We start from the raw sequence: 20,817 nt of genomic DNA on the forward strand, positions 1-20,817 counted from the left end.
TATTTTTTCTTCTTTATTTACATCATCTCAAAAAGACCATTACCTGAAACTTTTTTTTCTCCATTTTTTCTTAAACACAGTAAATACTGTTTCTTTGCTAATTTGCTTTAGATAAAAGTTCATTCAAATTCAGTGTCACATTCAAATTTATGTCTCTGTTTTGTTATGTTTCACAGATAGCACACTAGGATGTAAACAGACAGGAGAGACAAGAGAAAATTAAACCACATTTGACTTTACTCTCACAGACAATCATCCCAGACAGTAGCTTATGTTATGGTAAAGTTTTTTTTTAGAATCCAAAAACAATCAAGGAGGACTTCTGCAGCAATTTTTGGCAAACCTGATGGCACAAAAAAAATCTTCAAAGCTTTCCTTTTAAACTATCTTTATGGTTATTTGAGAAGTGTTTTCTGCTTAAATTGAGTCTGACCTTGTAGACAACAAAAGAAAACTTACTCAGGAAAGCAAAGTGCAAAAAAGATGGCCTATTCCTGCAGCAATAATAAATCCTCTCCAGCAAATACCTAAAGCGGTCAAACTTATTTTATAAGGCCACTGAACTACACAAGGTAATAAAAGTGACTGACATTTACCGGGTTTATTTGTCAAAGTCAAATAATTGTGAGGATGCATCAAAATAGAATTGAGTAGTTCAGAATTTGAAATGCATCAATCAAGACCTCTACCATAAAAGAAAATTCACCTTGATAGTTTGTTTTCAGCCTTTAGTTAATGTCAGTTCAGTATGACCTGTTCTTTCTTTTTTAAACGGCCAACCACACAGAGCAAAAGTCACATGAAAAATGGGAGCATTCTGATGATCACAAGTGTCCATGAAGTCCAATTAAACTTTGAACCATTGAAACAAACTGAAAAGTCAAAGACTGAAAATGAGAGATTTGGAAGCGATATGGCAGACACAAGGAATCATGTACTTCACATATAAAAGCATAGGCAACAAATCTGAAGGCAGCAACAACAGGGGAAGCACTTTAAAGGGAACAGAGTCCAAAAAATTGATTATCTTCCTTCACAGGGACATTTTACAGTGTCCTGCTTTTTGCCTGGGCAACCTTGGAGTTTGTGTTGCGACATAAAGCGTTGCAGATGAAGTAGCCAGCCTCGATGACTTTAGGAAGGTTCACACCCTGCAAGAAAATATTGCAATAGAAGTTAAAATGCAATGTCTGCATGGTGAATTTCAATTTAAAACACTGAGGGTAGGAGGAATAACAACTTGGTTTGTTTATATATAATTTAACTGGACGTGTGCAACAGGTGACAGAAAACTGAACTGCAGTGAAAGCATTCCACCAGCAGAGGTAGAGATTGTTAAATAAATTGTCCCTGCGACCATGTGTGCAACTCCAGGGTGTTGCACAAGTAGTATAAAACCACTGATATTATAAAATAAACATTTGCAGAGCAGTATGTTTGCAGAGTGTCTCGTAAATCAGCTCTGAAAGACTGTATGAGTTTGGTTTTGTTGGGATTACAGACACATAAAATCCACAGGTCTGTCAAAGTGCACTGTGAAGACATACTTACTGTTTCAATGCCCATGCCATGGAGCATGTAGAGAACATCCTCCGTTGAAACGTTGCCAGATGAACCCTGTGCGTAGGGGCAGCCTCCCAGGCCAGCCACAGCGGAATCCACCACACAGACCCCCATCTGCAAGGGCAAACAGTAGAGACATGCAGCATCTGTAAACAAGCCTCACCTCAGGTAGAGTCCAGGAACAAAGATCTTTATTCTGTTGAATTGTTCTGCCTGGTGCAGTGCACCTTGCCAGGCCTGCGGTCGTGTTTTACAGCTGTTTCGGAGAACTGTGGGCTTATGTCTTGAAGATGAGTGGGCACAGAATGTCCCACAGTATGGCTTAGTCATCCTCTTTGTCAGTTTCAACCACCAGCACCACATAATTGTGGCCTTGTTCATATGAGAAGAACATTATAAATGCTGAACAGAACATTTCACGTGTTTCTGATTCTCCTGGTTACTCATGTTTTTACAGCACTACTCTGCCCTTAACCAAGGGGATTCACTTTCTTGCCACACTGAGAAGACTTTTTTTATTTCCTTGCCTGGATGGTATCCTCTCACACCACGCCAACAGGCTCACAATTGTAACATTGCTACACAGATGTGCAGTTGTTACAAAAAATAAAAAATCATTACCGATCTACAAGGTTCAATGTGTTTCTGCTCACTGATGTTCTCTCTCACAAAATGTAAGAACATGTGAGAGATAAATTTCAAGTTTGTTTACTTTGTTAGATGTTTGGCTCGCTGGCTGCACACCATCATCACAACCGTTAAAAATTGTGGGAAAATGTTCTGTTTTTCTTCTTTTATTAACTGCCTACAATAGCAAGTGTCTGGCATCCATATGAAAATTAATGATGCGTTTTCAGTTGTTCAATTCATTGCTTTTGTTGGACAGCTATCCCAACATTTTTAAATGCCGCTTAGTAAACATTGGTTCACTGCTTTTGTTTGGATATTAATGCTGCATTTTATGGAAAATACATTTTGCGATTTCTCTGAATGCACATATTACACAAAGTAACACAAATCCAGTGTTTGCCATGAAAGTGTTTAGCTTTTGTTTTCACACTAAAAGAAGCCAGACTCTCAGTTTTCAGAGTCATTACAGACTAAGGTCTCGGGATGTTTTCCACATGTCCCTGGGATTGTCATGAGAATATTAAAGATGTTTTCCAGCTTCCGTGGCAGAGCCAGATGTCAGAGGATCCTACAGTGAGACAAAATTAACACGCTGAACCTCTCAGTGGCATCGGGTCATGAAGGACTTCCACCCCACGGAGAAGGGCCAAGTGAGCTAAATTAAAAGGATCTCTATTGCTTTTTTCCAAACAATGCTGTTAATTGGTTGCTTTTTCCTCCAGACAAGAACCTACTTCTTTCAGGGGCTGTCTGAGCCAGCCGTAATTGCTGTTTGTGTTGGCAGGGGAAGAGGAGGAGGTGGGTAGGAGGAGGAGGCGATCTACCCCGGTGTGTGCAGCGCACGAGATTTCCAGACCTTGGTTAAGGCCAGAGCAGGATATTGTACTAGGCAGAATTTTTTGTAGTATAAACAGAGAGTTGTAATCTGCCATGCCAATCCTCTCGCTTTCAGCTGCTACCCCTGTAAGGCCACGGGTCTTCAGTGTTCTGTTTCTGAGAGGAACAAAACAAACCCTTCAGCAGCGTGCCCCGTACCTCTGGACACTAATCACGCAGGAATTGGTGGTCAGCAGCTCCAGCTTGCCAGTGCTCAGTTCGGTTCACACTGCCCAGAAACCAGATGTGTGCTCAGTGTTAAAAAGCCATATTCAGTGAGCTGTGGCTATATAAAAACAATGCATTCCTGGGTAAAGACACAGTGCATTTTCGAACTCGCATGATTTGGGATAAGCCCGTTGACATTCTACACTCAGAGTGGACGAGGCTGAAGATGGACATGCTCCCAGTTTAGTTTTAGAACTGCGTCAGAGGGAGAGAAAGAGAGAGTGTGTATTCAGGGCAGGATACGAAGCAGTGATGCTTTACCCACTACTATATAAACTGGGAAGCTGAAAGAAACTGTCACAGAGCCACTGCTGACACATATATCACCTCTTTCCAGGAACACATAAATAAGCTTGCAATGAGAAAGCAAACTCCGGGCGCTGGAGGGCAGCTAAGAGGACAAACGCATAAAGAAAAAAATAAATGACATTTTTACTTCACGATTTCTTTTAGCGTAAAAAGTCTGAACAATATAATTAGGTCGTTCAGCTTCCACATCACCGACTTTATTGCATGCAGAAGCACCAAAAATGACAAGAATCCGAAAAATTGCGCTCCTAAAATCCTAGTGTTTTCAAGTTTTTCCATTTTATGTTTGTTTAGGCTCTGGTGGAAGCTTTGTAATTAGCAAAAGGAAGAGAGTACAATAAAATCAAATCACACTTAATTTAATAACACCAAAATTGGAAATTGGAATTGCCAAAAGCACAGAAAAATATATTTATGGAAACAATCCATGAAAATGAAATAATAATAAAAAAAACATGAAAAATCAAAACTCATGGCTACTAATGGCCTCCTCTACCCATGCATAATGCACCTGCTTACATGGACAAGTTATCGAAGAAGTCTTATTTGTAGTAAAATTATCTTTACTTTTATGTAATTATCTATTTTAATATTCAAACATGACTTGTCCGCTGTGAAAATATTATTATTTTTTACACCAAAGAAATAGTTTTGCATAATATTATAGCAATACAAAAGAAAATTTGCCTTTTTGTATAATTTTGACACGTGCGCATTATATTCAAGTTAATTTGTTTGTGTCGTCCATGAGAAACAAGTAAATAACAGAGATTTAAACAAAGCATAGCTGTAAAATGTATGGTGCAAAAAGTGTCAAATACATTGGAATATCTCAAAATGGCTCTACAAATAAAAGGTAGCATCTGTTAGTCATATTTAGCAGCAGAATCTGATTCTATGATTGTTTAAGTCTACAGAACATGTGCTTATTTATCATTGACTTTGATCAGAAAAACAACACTTCACTACCAAGAAGATGAAGATCTGATGGTCATAATATCACGGTTTTACAATATCTGTCATACTCTCATGATATCAACATCTGACAATGAGGCCAGCTTAAACTTGTACGGAAATGATCAACATCCTAGTCAACACAGCTACAATAGATCACTGATTGTTGGCAAAACAAAGTTATTGACCCTGCTCACACATTCATGTTTGAACAGTGAATGTTATTGTCAGCAGAGATCTCCACAGTCAGCCCAGACAGGTTACACTGTGCTCCCCTGCTGCAGTACTGCACAATGCACCAAAATTGCAGGTAAGAATAAACAATTTTCCCTGCCAAGCCTGTGAAATCTAAGCACATACATTGTCATTGTGTGACCTGCCAGAGTAGGTTTGTAACAAAGCCCCCCCGCCCCTCCAGCAGACCTCCAAAAAAAAAAAAAGAATGGAAAAAAAGAAAAGGTACAAAGACTGAGGAATGTCTTTATCGGGAACAAAAGAGGTGACTCAGGGCTGACAGCACTGGGGGAATTCATTTCTCTCCCAGTTGGTGGTGTCGACTTCTGGCACACAGTAATGAAAAACTATGATAAAATCTTTCATTTCCTTCTTGTTTATGGGTGAGCAACTGGTAAGCGAAATATCCCCGGCTGCTATTATTTTCTGAGGCCATAGGGCAGCTGCGATGAATCATTCTAAATATGATCCACGGAGGAATTTCACCGTCTCTCCGCACTCTTTCACTTCACCATCTAAAATCAAAGCTAGCTTTAAAAATGCCCTTTAGTCGGAGACATTACTGAGCTTTTCTGTACAATGATGCTGCAAAGTTGGAGAGATTATCAAGAGAGAACCCTTGAACTATAATTGACTCAAAATGAATGTTTAACTGTATTTTGATCTATGAATCTGTGCTAAAGATTCAGTTTTTAAAGGCAATCTAGCTCAAGTTATGAGTATTATTACTTTTTCACACTTCTTGTCAATAATGTGAATTTATTTGATACAATCATTTGGTTCTACTGGATCAGAACGCTGTAAATTAATTACATTACGGCAGCAATCGTGCAGTAAATTATGAAATTTGAACATTACAAGTATCTTCTGCACCTACAGTCCTGTAAAACAAAGTGCTACCGAAGTTTCAAGAGCTGGGTCTGCAGCTGCAGCGACCATTCATCATGTTGCTCCGCATCGAGCAAATGAAAGGATCATTTTCCACTGGCCTTTAAGCACAGCATTGTCAGAGAGTTCAAGAGCCAAGCGACAGATGAGTTAGGAGTCCCCCAGGGCTCTTCTATCCACCTAGCTCTCAGTTGCTTTGTCCAATAGACACTGAATAGGTGAGCCTTTGTACTGACCCCCTCACATCTGCTGACCCGCCCAGCCCCCAATGAGTTTCCTCCTCCTCAGTGACAATGTGCTCCAGAGAACTGATACAGCCATATCTGCGTTACTTCTGTTTAACGTCGGGGGTGTCCGTCAGGTTTACACTCGCTACGGGCAAAGTGGTGGAAAAACACCCCAGCGACATCTCTGCCACAGAGGTTAACAGCCCAATTACATTTTTTGTGAATTGTGCAGAAACAAGAGTGTATGAATGTAATGGCTCCATTTTTTTTTCTCCTCCACAATACATGTGATGGGAGGGCCCATTGGAAATATCTTATGTCCATTAAGATTCTGGGGATTTTTTTGTGCAGCGGGCAGTTTGTGAAGCATCTAGCTTTGTTGGGGAGGCGAAGATCATGTTTCTTAATGCCCCTCTTCCTTGTTGACTGACGGTTCCTGGTTTTCTGTGTGTCCCACTGTGGCCTTCACATACATGACAGAGGATACATTCATAATGCCTTAAACTGGCACATTGTCATTAAAGTTCAGGGCAGATTCAGGTTTACAGTGAAGCTCCTAAACATTTAGAAGGTGATATTTTCTTCTCACTGTCCAACTCCACTGTCAAAATGACAATATTTGTTTAAAATTATAATATAAATGCAAGTTTACAGATGAATATGAACCCTTATTGCATCTGATTATATTATTATAAGCTCCAAAGTACATTTTAAATAACCTTAACTGGCCAAAATAAATACCCACTAGTCAAAATGAAATATCAATGATAATTTTGTTCCATTATGCCTGATTCTCACGGAAAATAAACACTATTTATCCTTTTCTGTTTCTAAAAATAATGAAAAGATACTCACTTAAATGTAACTTGGGCCTCAAAAGTTGTCCAAAAAGATGGATTGGGAGAAGCTTAACATGTGATTATTCCCAGCAGGAATGATGATTTAAAACCTAAAGAAAGGCGTGTGATCTCTACAATGTTGGCAGTTATTTAAGAGAGCTGAAAGATATCCTGGAACAAGACTGTCCACCTCGACTTTGCTTCCACATCTGGTTGCTCCTCTTCATGTCATCATGAGTAAGTACTTTGATTTATGCAAAGGCTGGGCATTTATCCATGACCGGCCTGCGGTTCTCCACAAGAATATTCAAATTCATCATGAGGAGAGGGATGTGCAAGTGAAGTCAAAGGTGCCCAAGATCCTTGCCAAAGCCGGTGGGAACGCAGAAAGTAAAGCTGTCAGACAATTTAGCATGGAGGATATGAGGATGAAGAGGATGATGCATTACTGTCTTGTGCTTGTCCAAAGGAGAATCTACATTTCCAGTAGAGGTAAATAGGCTTCCTCTTCTAACCATGCCAACAGGCCTCCGCAAGAAAGCGCACCTTCACTTTCCACATCCCTCCTCTATGGATCAGGATGTTTTTTTCTTTTAGGAGAGGTGTGACTCACGCCTGTCCTCAACAACTGTCAGACCTTGTGTCTTCCTTTTCTTTACTGTGACCTCAGATTTTTTTCAACCTCACTCTCTCTGCCATCACCGCTCCGGCAGAGATGTCAGGTCTCTGATTCATTCTATTTTCGAAGGTGCTTGTTTGACGCCTGCTAGGCTTTGAGTGTTTTCAACCTCCTTCCTTGTCGTTTCCCAGAATTCACAGGTCCCTCCACCCAAATGTTGGAGCAGCTTTGGAGCCGTTCCCCTTCATTTAAACACTTCCAGCAGCACAGCCTTTGCCAGAGAGTAACACTTGTAAACCACAATTTGTTTCAGGCAGCTGGAGGGAGCAGGAGTGAGTTCTGGGAGAGATTGTTTGTTTTTGTATGTTTGCAACTTTTTAAATATTCATATCTTTACACCTCTCTTGCGGTCATCAGTCATGTCGCTACTGTTAAAAAATGTCTCAAGTCATAAAACAGTGGACATAGAGCAGAACAGTGTATCATAGTTGTTGACAGCTGATGCTGCATCTGGAACACCTCATGACATGTCTGAATTTTTAACCTTCTCTCCCATCAAGTGGCAACTTCCATAATGTATATGCGACATTGGCCTGTAGGAGTTCAAAGCCCTCCTCTTTACACAACATGACAAAGTGAAAAATAGGCTATCCGTCGGATAGACAATCCGTACTTTCCTTTTGGTGCAACCCAGAGACATGCTCTACAAGTGCTTTTCATTTTTAAAAAAACTTTTAGAAACACAGGACAGCTGGCGTCATACACTGGATGCGGTTGTTGCTTTTACATGCTTGCTTCCAGTAGTTTTCCCTACTGTTGGCAAGAATTTATAATGCTTTTTTCGTATAATCTGATAAACTGACCATCTTATCAGACAGGAAAATATAGTTTAAATCCAGCATCAAGGTCCTCTTGTAAACAAAATTACATTTATTAGACTTTTTAAGCGTATTTTAGTGTCCATATTATTATTTACACTTATCACTTGCGACATTATGTAGAAGGCGCAAAGTGAACAAGATCATCAAATATGAAAAATCCAGTAAATGTTTTCAATAATTTGGAAGAAGTCAATAATCAAAGAATTCTAAATTGTGCTGTCACAAATTTATTCTCTGTGCTATTCATATCTCCCCTTTACATTACATTTTCATGTTAATTCACGTCATCATCTCATTAGTTCCACATTAAATATACCAGTTCATCAGCACTTGAACCTTGTCAGATCGTCTGCCTGCAGTCAACTTTATTCTTTGCAGCCATTTGGATTTGTTGGCATTCAATGCAGCTAACTTGTTATTCACCTCATTTTGGCTATATGATCGGGTAAAATGCACTTTTTGCTTAATTCAAGGTGTATCTTTTAAATAATGAGACTAATAATCCAACAGATTTTTAATAAAGAAAGCTTACATTTCAGTTCCTTCCTCCTTTAATATATGAGGATTCTAAACCATTTTTGGCTGAAAAAAGTTCACAGTACTTGACCACTCTCCTATTCACCTGATCTTGTAACTCTATTTTTTGTCCTAAAAAATATATGAAACCCGTTTCAATTCTATTTCTTAAGTTAAAAGGAAAATAACAGAGCTCCTGAGATAACTAAGTGAAGAAGACCTGTTGCACTGCTTTGATCCTTGAAAGACGATAATGCAACAATTTGTAGTGGCAGAACTGGAATGTATTCAGAAGGAAAAGAAATGAAATCTAATTGTTCTAACTTAAATTGGATCACAGCATTAGTACCATCACTTAATAGACACACCTATGTACAACAACTGTGTTCTGCTTTTGAGTCCTCAAACTCACCACCAAAACACCAATCATTTTATGAGTTATTGTAGAAAGTTTTAACTGAATCACTGAGAGGTTTTTACTCCTTCTTCTACTGTAGTGGATAATAATTACACTCATAATAGTGATCATGGCACATTAAAACTAAACATTATGGTCAGTACCCTTCAGATTACTCGTCATAAGTTCTTACCTGAAGCGCAGTCAGGATGTTTGGCAGTGCTTGCCCATAAGTGTCGTGGCAGTGAACTGCTAGAGCGTTGATGGGAACCTCCTTCTTCACCCCCTGCAGCATCTTCAACATGGATCCTGGCGTACCAACACCGATGGTGTCCGCCAAAGAAATCTCATAGCAGCCCATTTCATATAACCTCTTTGCCACCTAAAGAATAAAAGAGTTATGACAAAATCCTCTTAAAAGAAGGAAATTGTATCGTACACGAGCTAACAATCTGCTTAAAGTGCTTATCAGAGATGAAAGAATGGTATCAAGTTTGGCTTAGCACTGAAAAATGAGACAAAATAGGTAAATTTAACAATTCTTCAGTCATTAATTCAATCAGTAGCAAATTCAACCCGTATGACTCACATTCACACATGATGATGAACTGATGATAAACAAAGGAAGGATTTTTTGAGTTTCAACATATTCATCCAAATGCTTTTTTTACCCACAGAAGACTTTTTTTTTTAATGGTAAAGAAAAAAAAACCTGTCTCTAAGGACAATTATCAGACTGCTGAGTGAACAGCCTAGTTTCATACAATGAGCATTATCTCATAAATGACTTATATGAACCCTTTCCCCTTTTCAGATTAGGATGTAAAAGTACTTCAAAGTAAATACATGTGTTTTCTAAAAGTAAACAATGATCCCACCTCAGCAACTTTGGACGGTTTGATGTCTCCCTCATGGGGGCACCCGAGGGCACAAGAAACATACCTGAAGGAGAGCAGAGTTTTTATGAGATTCAACTGATCCCACAACACGAAGAAAATGTGAGTGGAGACACAATTTGTTGTGACACTGAGAACTCCTGAAGCAGTACATTGTTTTGGTGTTTCGGTTTCCGTATTTCTAATGAACAGCTTGGATGTGTGCCACTTCCATATTTTGAAAAGCGGAATATTTGCTGGTGATGTCGGATGGAGTAGCTCAGTTTAAGTGAGGACAAGAAGCTTTAGGAGCACTGCTGTTGATTCGGATGTGTTGTGGTCTTTCTATTTTGGGTGTTCATCTGTTTATCAGCTGCTATCTCAAAGGAACACCAAAAGATTTACAGGGGATTTGGTTCACAGATTGGTGATGACGGTAGATTCTGGTGGTGATCCAGACCTCAGCTCGATGCCATTTGTTTATTACAAACACTGGAAAAAGGCCAATGTTTCCACTAATCTGCTGTGACAAAGGGGTTCGTATAATCTAAAAAATAACATGCACTCCAGGTGCAGTGGCTTCCTTTTCCATGTACGATAAAAGACCAACTATATTCAGTAACTTACGCTGCTCGGTTTGCTTTAATGTCCATCTGGCCTTACGGTTTGCTAAAGCATAGATATAGCCTGGTGAACATCTGGAACTTCGCTAAAAAGGTATCATTACTGAATGCTGTGTTTTCTCCTGTGCAGAAACTGCGCTGTGCTCGACTGTTTTGTTTCCCTTCTGAGGAAAATGCAAAAATAATAATCAGTGTGAAATCAGACACCAAATGAAATGTTTGATATGTAATTCTCACTTATGTCAGTGACAATTAACGTCCAGGATACGAACCCGCGGACTGGAATTTGGCGCTCTTTGGCAGTGTTAATGACCTCCTCAAACCTCAGCATGCTTTCATCAATGGAGCAGTTAATATTTTTCTTGCTGAAGGTTTCAGACGCTGATCCAAACACCGCCACTTCAGTAGCACCAGCTGCAACCTTAAAACAGCAGAGAAAACGAACTTGTAAAACTGTTTTGAACACTGTGGTGGAGTCACACTTACGTAAGTGCAGGAATTATTTGACTAAAAACAATGTACTGCCAGCAATTAACTCAAGCTGACAAGCATCAGTAAATAAGATAAATGATATAGATTATGGTGTGTAGCAGAGAGGTGAAAATGAAGGCTTACGGCATCCTGGAAGCCTTGCAGGTTGGGTGTCAAAACTGGGTACCGAACATGAGGCGCTCTCTGGATTCCTCGGAGAACATCAGTGTGGTCTGCCATCTAAATGAAGGGGAGAAAACATATGATGTAGAAAAATAAACGTTTCACATCATCTGAACACGTTCCTGGTAATACATCATCCTGCACAAATGTTTTTGCATGCTTGTAGCCAGCAAGCAATCCACAAAGGACTAAGTTAATTTCACATTTCTCGGTACAAACAAACCACGGGGCATGTTCACACTTGCTTTCCTTTTTCGAGAAGTAAATAGGGATACAATTTACGGAATATATTTGGAGAATAAAATATTATTTTCAAAGCCAGCTGCGGATCCAAGAGGGATGCGAGAGGAGCAGATTTTCCTCAGTGCTTATACAGGCAAGAAAAGAGCGCCTAATAAATCACTCAGCACTCTTTCGCTGTGTACAAAGAAGAGTTATTACCTGCGGTACCCACTTTGAAGAGACAAAGCTGGTGGCCTCGATCACAGACAGGCCTGTTCCTGAGAGCATGTCTATCAGCTGGATTTTCACCCCTGTCGGAACAATTTCCTGGGGAACAATGAAACTGAAACAGCTCTTTCTGGATTTGATTCCACTCAAGATAAGAAGTGCAACAAAGCAGATATATGGCTTTCCCCCTCCCCATGCTCCGTGCCTTTCATATTGATATCTGTATTTGATATGCAGAATCATTGCTCGCTGAATATTTTGTGATCCTTCAAAATCTGCCATATTTTACATAATCACATGTTGTGGCAATAAATTTATTTCAACATCTGGAGCAATCTGTAAAGCTTCTGATGTGCAATAAGGTAACGATAAAGTTGTGACATACTAAGCAGAGAAAACTCAGCCAGAAGCCGTGTCATCTTTCCCATTCAAAGGAAATGTGAAACATATGCTCCTGGCACAAAACCCATGTGTTATGAATTGTTATATGTATGAGACATACAGAAACACGGGATTTTCCGGGGAGGGTCGTGTTTTGAAATGGAAAACAAGGGCACATATAAATATAAATAAGATTCATGACTCAAATGACAGTGTACCTTTTCATTTTGAAGTCCATCTCTTGGGCCGACTTCAACGATTTTAACAAACTCTGGATACTCATGTCCTGTGATGTTCTGGAAAGATATCAAAGAACAACAGAAATGAGAGCAAAAGGAGAAATACCACTTGTCAGGATAGTGAAGACTGAAAAGTCAGCTGTCACTTTAGCGTGGGATGCTCCAGGACATGTTATTTCAAACATGACTTACTCTCTACCTCAAAGTCAGACGAAACCTGAGAACCAAAACATAAGGGCTGTCATGCCATTAGGATGCAAAGTCTGGAGATGTGTCATGGTGAAAAGGCTGGGAATGAGGGTTAGGGTAACTCCATTCCAACCACAGGGGATATTTTAAGGATTGGGGTATTTTTCTGGTCAAAACCTCATAATTTCAAGCCCTTGTTGAATTTTAATGAAACCTCAGTGGAGATTACAGATTATAGATAACAGAACTGATTTAGATAATTCAACTGAGTGACAGTGATATTTAATTAAAGACCACCCAGCTGACCGTAACCTGCTTATCTATGTAATCTGCATACAAATATACATGAAGCCCAAAAGACATGGTTCCTTTGCCTCTGTTTTAATCACCACGTGTCTTAGCTTGCAATACAATGCACTGTCCTCATAAACTAGCCATTTTTCATGCTTAAAAGTTAGCTAAGCTGTCCTAAAGCAAGTGTTGAGCAGTGGTGGAATGTAATTATTTACATGCTGGATACTCAGGACTTAAGGGATATCAATGTACCTACTTGAGTAGTTAATTTTCTTTCTGATTTGTACCTTTATACAGAAGATTTATTTACATTTCAGATCGAAATATTGTACTTTTTTAATGCTCATTTATTCATAAACAACTCCTACTGCAGACTGCAAGCCAACAGTGCATCATTTACTTGAAATGAACTCTACCAATATATTCGTGCATAGCAAATAAAGTGCCTTTTACATTTTGTCCGTGCACTTTGAAGGAAGATTCCAAATGTATGAATTTTACTGGCAGTGCAGTATTTTTGCTCTGTAGTGTTCTCAGAAATCCAAGCAAAGTGCATGCAATGACACCAGAACTAGGTACATATAATATATACTTATTTTCTTCCGTTCAGGCATCAGACCTATGAGGAGCACAACCCTAGCATGTCATCAGTAATTGGAAGCTGATTAGGTCATTCTTATAAAATCTAAAATAAAATATTCTTTTTGTTAGGTTGTTATCAAATATTCTACACCATTGGTGTTACACAACACAGAAGAATCAGAAGCATTTCGTCTGAATCTTTGGTCCTACAAACTAAAAATATGAAAAAATTTACATTTTATATTTAGCGGAATCCCCATGCATCTTTTTAGAAGAAGAAATATGTACAAATAGGACAGAATTTCATTGATGATGACCATTATATAAGCAGCAACAGTGCTGTCATCAGACGCTGGCTGCTGTGTGGCCTCTCTGTCATGAGGGAGTCATGTGGCAGAGCATGTGCAGCAGATTAGAAACAAGGAAAACAACGCCCACCTTCTCCTCCTGCAGCCAGTGTCTCAGCCATGGGTAGTCCCCGATGAGTTGCTCGTAGCTCAGGCAGTGCTTCACTGTAGTGGGTACGTTACCCATCCGAGAGGCTGCTGTCCTGCTCAGCCTGCTGCACCTCCGAGTCCTCCGAGACTAACCTGCCCTGCACACACAGCTGCAGCAAATTGATGCTTCAGATCATCATGCTAATGCAGGCCCGGACGGTGGAGGGGCCTTTGCTGCACGAGGAGATTAAATTAGAGGACGGCTGCAGAGGGTGGAAGATGATTCAGCAGTTGCCGTGGCAACCTCATCTCTAGCGGTGGAGGGGGGGCCAACAAAGCAGAGAGTGATGGGGGTGGAGACTGAGAGAGAGGAAATGGTGTAAAGCAAAGTGGGAAATGAAGCGATATGAGAGATTAGGGCCACACTTTGGACTGGAAATTGCTGTGGCAAAATAAAACTATGTGCATCTAAACAATAAAGACATGCAGGTGATGGTTAGAAAAAAAAGATACAATAAGAAAAGAGTTTTTACAACTGCAGCTCAGTGACAAATGATTTATCAATGGAGTGAAGACTTTTTTCATTTTGGAAGCACTTAAAACAGCCTCACTAATCACTAACACATCCTACAGTTGATATGTTTTATCTTGATTCAACAAGCTTAGATACACACTCACCTCCCAGTTCTGCTGAGAATTGAGGGCTTTAGTGAAACAGCTTGCTTTGATTGATCTCTTGTGACCTAAACCGATGAGGGGTTTCCATTGCCAGACATGCCACTGCTGCCAATGTCAACTGCATGGTGTAATAAAATCCCCCGTTAAGCCAGGGCAACATTTACCAGAGAAAGAGCCATTCTGAACCCAGATGTTAACAATAGAGCGGCTTAATGAAGTCCTAGCATTCAACCATCTCGCCGCGCTAAACTGCACTGTGATGAGAGAGGTCTACCTTGCTCCCAGTGGAGGATGGTGGCTCATATGATCATCCTTGAAAAAGCCTTTTTTGTAGCAGACTTCAAGGTCGCTGTCTATCAGTTGTCACCCCCTAAATTTGAAGATCCTTTTCAGATGTATTACCTCTTCAAGTTCCTCTTCGACTCAGAGAAGAAAGTCCACCAGCACTGAATGAATTTTGAGACACAGAACTTGTACTTGTTATCCTGAAGCTTTCTGTTGAGGTTATATTTGCCTCATTCATCTGACATAATTTCATGGTTTCTTGAACTTGAAATTATTTTCAGATGACCGCAAATCTGTGCTTTAATTGCATCGGAGGTATGCACTTATTGTTGTCACATGTATTGCCCAGAAATGATGAAAACAGCATTTAGCAGATGCAGTAAATTAGCAAATATTGTCTCCATTACAAACCAGCAACCCACACAATAAGTAAACTGGATTTTCAGGCCTTTTGAAAAGCCTGAAAATATCACAGTTTCTCATCATTACTACAAACAATCTAAACCGTTATTTATATTTTCTGTCTACTTTTAGCGTCATATTTGGACTCTACTAGAAAAAAGTCACGCTTCTCAGAGTCTCTTTTTCTATTAGTGATAATTGCATCAATCACTTAAATCTAACTGGCCTTTTAACATTTCTACTTTCAAGGAAACTCAGCCACTATGGTTAGTCTTGACAAAAACCAGCTGCAGAGGGTCACTTTAAAGAACTGGCCTTCAGGGGCTTTCCTGCTATAAGGAATCGATGTAATGCAGGTGAGGGAAGACTTTAAAGTTCAGGATGATATGTATGTAGAGGAAGATTTGACAATAACACCAAAAAGCAGCTCCTCTGACACTGAAAAAATATGATTTTTTTAAAATCTGTGAAATGTGGATGAGTAACCTTTTTCTCTACATACATTTATGAGAATAAAAGTAACATGATGTTCCTAGTTTTCTATCAATAGTAAGATTTTAGGTATATATTTAGGGTTTGCACAAGATGGAGGGATTTAAAGACTTTCTGTAACATAGTTTGGCTTTTGGCAGCCAAATCAAATGGTCAATATTTATATAGCAGCATTAACAAATTGTCCAGATCTGTTCAGCAACTCAAACAAAATAAAAGAATGTGGTGACGTAAAATGACTATTCAGTGCAATTGCCAGGCTAGAAACAAACAGATCCCACAGTTTTCTAAGAGGATCAAACTCTCTAAGTGGACTAGTGGCGTCTTTAAGTTTGTGTAGATTAGGCAAACAGATATGCTTTGACAGGAAAAGGGATGTCTCTGCACCAGTTTGCAAGCGTCTCCCGAGAACAATATATTTTACACATAAGGATTTCAGAGACTGAGCAGAAGGTGAATGTCTGAAGATATTAAATAAAAATCAGACACTGCAAAGGACAAACTATGTTTCTGAACTTGGAAAAAAAAATCTGCTTATAAAAGAAAGGGACTATTCTCTTCTTTTTTTCTTTTTTTTGGTATTAAGAAAAAGAAACAGATGTGAGAAACAGCACTTTATAGAGTACAGGTTTCGGCATAGCATGAAAGAGGTTTTAAGCTCTCAGATATATACCGAAAACAAAGTGGAAGAAAGAAAACAGGAACCAGATTAAACCAATTTTCATCCTCCATCCGTCTTCAATTTCTCCATCATGGATTTAACTGAACTGTAACAACAGGAGAGTCCTGGTGTTGAGGGAATAGCACATTATTATCACCCTGAAGGTTAAAATCATGACATGGTCTTTCAAATACAGAGAAGATGAAAGGGTTTGTTGGATGACAACACTCGGTCCTACAGCAACACAACACTTGATGGCACACAATCGAAACTGAATCATTCAGAGGAAATGAACACATGTATATAAATAATTTTGCTCTTGCGCAAAGAGCAGCTTCACCACCCATATAATTTCCATTATACTCGAGTATGTCATAACAAAATCATGATTAAATGTAAAGTCTTTTCAGCCTATATCACAGAGTTTGTTCAGGAAGCGTGGCCGGCACTCTGAGCCAACTTTCCACTGCTCCCCTCAGAGACAGCATGTGTGTTAAAGATTATCCTCGTAGTAAACACGCCGCCGAGCGCCCCATGGCTTTGAGTCACAAAAGCCACTGACCGATCTATTTGGTTTGTGTCCTCCCATGATCAAATACAGAATGTTGAGCATCCTTTCATTAAAACACAATTTCTCCTGCTCTCCAAACAGAGCTTAAAGCAATGATATTAGACTTGCCTGTTCATAATAATAACATTAGTCTATATTTAATGAGAAGTGTGGAGGAACAAAAACAAATCCTCATCAGTGAGTGATCAGCAGGGTGCAGTATATCAGCTGTCCTTCACAAAGGCACGAGTTAACGCCACTTTGTCACAGACACAGTCAAGCGGATGTGCCTAAGCAGCCGGATATTTATTGTGCAGGTTTTCAAATTGTACCGCAGAGGACTTCACGGCTGGATTACGGCTCCACCTGGATCATAAAGTATGGAGATTTCCTTCAGTGTGTTCTTATCCTTGGTGGGAGAAATCGAATTTCACAGCAAAATTTACAACTGCCAGAATACACATGAACTGGGTTAAGTCATGGCTGTTGACATCTCTGTGTGCCTGGAGCTACAAACTGGTAACAGTAGTGTGTTTTGTTCATTACTTTTATGGAGGTGTGAGAAAATCGGGGCAGAAAACATCAACTTGACAAAATAAAATCCGTATTTCTCATAAACATGTGACACCTTGCTAAAGTTTTGATACCTTACTTGGTGAAGTGTAGTATAGATATAATTGCATGTCATTCTCAGTAATAAGAATTATTACAAAAAGGAGATTTTCCCCTAAATATTTTTAAAATGTGCGCAATTGTTACTAAAATCTGGAGAAATTGCAATTAAATAAGTGAACAAAATTTCTAATCTTACAGTATGTACACAATCTGTAGGTTGGTGCCATAAAAACTTGAAGTTTGACACATAAACTGCATAAAATACTTGACTGATGATAATGACATGAGCCTGGATCGTCAGAGAGAACTGCTTAAATAATAAATACTGTCTTCATTCTGAGAAACTCCACTTTTTTATGATTTGAAACGTTGTACATGTAAGAAGCTATTAGGAACCAAACAAAGTCATTTTTTCATTTTAAAATAATAGTAAACATGTTCTATTGTCTTTAACTTTGCTTACAGCGCTGCCTTCAATCCACAGTTCAGCTAAGATGAGAGTGTTTTTCCTAAATTTAAATGTTTGGACAAAAATTGGAGTGTTTTTAATCCGAAAACAACGGACCCCTATATTCTTATGGGGTGATTTTTTCTGCCTTGCCTTTGTTCTTTCATTCTTAACTTCATAATTGTGGCCAGATTCTTCTAATGTACGGCGTTTAAGCAGCATAACAAGCACCGGTTTGACAGTTCGATGATGCAGCACATCAGCATGATTCATTCAGGAAAGACTCATCTTTGGAGTCAGAGACAGGTTAATATCCCGTGCATCTGTTTTTGTTTGCATTTCACCTTTAAGCCATTTTTACTTTATGTGTTCCTTGACATAAATTGTTCAATAAATGGGCGACTAATGGACAAAACCAACCTGCACAGGAAGAAGAGGGCAGCCATTGTTGGCGTATCATGTCAGCAGATTTTCTTCCCACTGAGACAAAACCGCAAGAAGAATCTTAAAAGACTCACATGGATTTTCATGGAAAAATGTGTTTAGCAAATGCCGCACACAACAGAAACAGAGGGCAGGAAAATGTCCAACCAAATCTGCTTTAAAAAGCTAAAATGCAAATCCATTTTATAGAGTTGTAAAAAGGAAACACAAAGATTATATTTTTGTTTCCAGTTTGGCTCAGGAAGCATTTCTAAACAGAATTTAAAGATGAGATTCATCTGACTTCTACATTTTAATGCAAAATCCAAACCAAAAGGACGGATTTAAAATACAGAAAGTGTTAAAACACGCAGGTGCCACCTCTAATGTTAATTGGAAGTGACAGTTTGGTTCACAAACAGTCTGTTGTAACTCCGAGAACCCACAACCCCTCTCTTCTCTTTGGCTCTGGAGGCTAATGTGCATATGTGAATAACAAGCAAACATAACAGTGTTTCTGCGCTGCCCTCTGTGAGGACACATTCCTCGCTGCTCCTGCTGCAGCCTTGTCATACCAAACAACATGTAAAAATGTGACCCATATGGTCTCCCTTTCTAGAGGAACTGATTGAGCTGTATGGAAGTCATAGCCCACCCACAGAACACAAATAAGGAGAACCATATGTGGGGAGATGAATTAGGTAAACTGCACAACATTTTTATTAGATACAATTTCACTTGCCTTGTGGATGGACTGCAAGGTGACACTTTGAAAATAAACTTTGAGCCACAGGAAAAGAAAAAAAAAGATCTCTGGTTAACGCGGAGTAAATCGGTGAAACGTGGTATTACTAAACCAAACGTACAATAACTATTATTTTGTGCAGCTAGATTAGACGAACTGAAAGACGATCAAAACAAGTATGGCGTCAATCATCGAATCTGCATGTTTCAGAACCGCAGCAACCTTTAATTGACCACATTAATGATAATCTCAAATGTTTCATTAAGCTATAAGTTTGTGCTGACAGGATCCAGCACATTAAACTCCACTAAGACTCTGAACAAATGTTTAGTTTCACAGTTTATGGGCATGTTTGTGTGACTTTGCTTTCATGGACTGCTGGACACATTTGATTTTCATTTACAGTGTTCGGATTTAGAACATTTGTTTACAAAATGAATAACAACTCAAAATACCTTAAAAACACCATAAATAAATCACTACAGGGATTTAAAGGAAGTCAGAAGCCTTAAATACATTTACTGACTTGACTAGAAAATTACACGTAATAAAAGTATGAAGTGGTCTATTTTATGTGTGGTCGCACATAGAGAGGACAACACACACAAACTGGGATTTAGCCACTACAATATATTGCATCTTCTGTAATTTCAGCTGTGTTCCTCACATTGTTGGAGCACCGAGTGGTCTCCAGCAAGATAAATAGCTTGTTTAATCAGCTTTTTCTATTTGTTTTGCAGTATTTGTACGTGCATTTCCTGCGTGTACCGGCTACATTACATTAAAATGACCTGAATCATCCAGCATTTATTCATTTGCTGTTTCAAAGAACATGTTCTTAACAGCAGCAGACATGGACGTATCTGCTTTCCCAATCAGGCTGTATGTGGCAGGGAAAAAAAGTGGTAATTTCAGCACCTGGAAACACATCCTGACATTATGTAAGTATGTCTGTGTAGAGTCAACAGTGTGTTGTGACATCTACTATAAACCTGAGAGCATGATGCATGAATAATTCACAAGAAACCCTTCATGAAAAGTAAACTACCGGAGGTTGTGACCTTTTTCCAGCATGTTTCAGAAGTGGCCACTCGAAGTGCTGATCTGATGAATGTCAAGGCACCTCTGACTCACTGCAGGCTGGTTTTGACCGCGGGGGTCTCAGAGGAGAAGGGGCCACCATATTAATCTGCCCTGAGTATGGCAATTGTTACCCTTTTTCCTTTCATGTGGTCGGGAGGTTGCTGTCGAGAGCGGGCTGTGTAGTTTTGCAGAACTTAAATAGAAGCTCATTCATAGCAGCTCCCGCATCACAGACAAGGAAGAAATGTTGCTAAATTGGAAAGAATCCATGATATTAAACAGTAGATGGGATTGTTAAGTGCTCGGAGTAATCATGCCAGGCAACAGGCCGCAGGAATGCAAATCACCCCCTCAAGCCAAGAGTTAAGTTAGCAGGTGGCCTCTTCTATTCACTGAATGTCAACACTCCTTTTAGATGGAGCCCACATAACATCTGTGCAGGCCAGCCACTGCTTTTAATTAAGTGAAATACAGTCACTCAATGTTCTGCCATGTCAGAGAAAAAATGTTATAAAATGGGAGGGTGGGGGGGAGGGAGAAAAAGTGCAAC

At 39.4% G+C, this 20,817-nt stretch overlaps 1 protein-coding gene across 1 annotated transcript; it reads right to left on the reverse strand.

The window, feature by feature from the left end:
- On the reverse strand, positions 1-14,209 carry hmgcll1 (3-hydroxymethyl-3-methylglutaryl-CoA lyase-like 1). The gene is made up of 9 exons (XM_051960504.1): positions 13,887-14,209; positions 12,363-12,440; positions 11,755-11,862; positions 11,275-11,370; positions 10,932-11,080; positions 10,040-10,103; positions 9,355-9,543; positions 1,552-1,677; positions 1-1,151 (listed from the first exon to the last, which is right to left on the reverse strand). Exons 1-9 carry the CDS (start codon positions 13,980-13,982, stop codon positions 1,047-1,049), a joined length of 1,011 nt encoding a protein of 336 aa, XP_051816464.1. The 5' UTR covers positions 13,983-14,209; the 3' UTR covers positions 1-1,046.
- Between the last annotated feature and the right edge of the window lie 6,608 nt (positions 14,210-20,817).

The sequence above is a fragment of the Acanthochromis polyacanthus genome, chromosome 15 (assembly GCF_021347895.1).
Source record: "Acanthochromis polyacanthus isolate Apoly-LR-REF ecotype Palm Island chromosome 15, KAUST_Apoly_ChrSc, whole genome shotgun sequence".
Lineage (NCBI taxonomy): Eukaryota > Metazoa > Chordata > Actinopteri > Pomacentridae > Acanthochromis > Acanthochromis polyacanthus.

Bases quoted from the DNA above. Each gene is read 5' to 3' on its own strand.
- hmgcll1 (XM_051960504.1), bottom strand. From the start codon at position 13,982: ATGGGTAACGTACCCACTACAGTGAAGCACTGCCTGAGCTACGAGCAA. The intron at 11,371-11,754 runs GTAATAACTCTT...CCCTTCATTTAG, and splicing joins CTTCAAAGTGGGTACCGCAG to ATGGCAGACCACACTGATGT. The intron at 10,104-10,931 runs GTTCGTATCCTG...GCTCTCCTTCAG, and splicing joins CGCCAAATTCCAGTCCGCGG to GTATGTTTCTTGTGCCCTCG.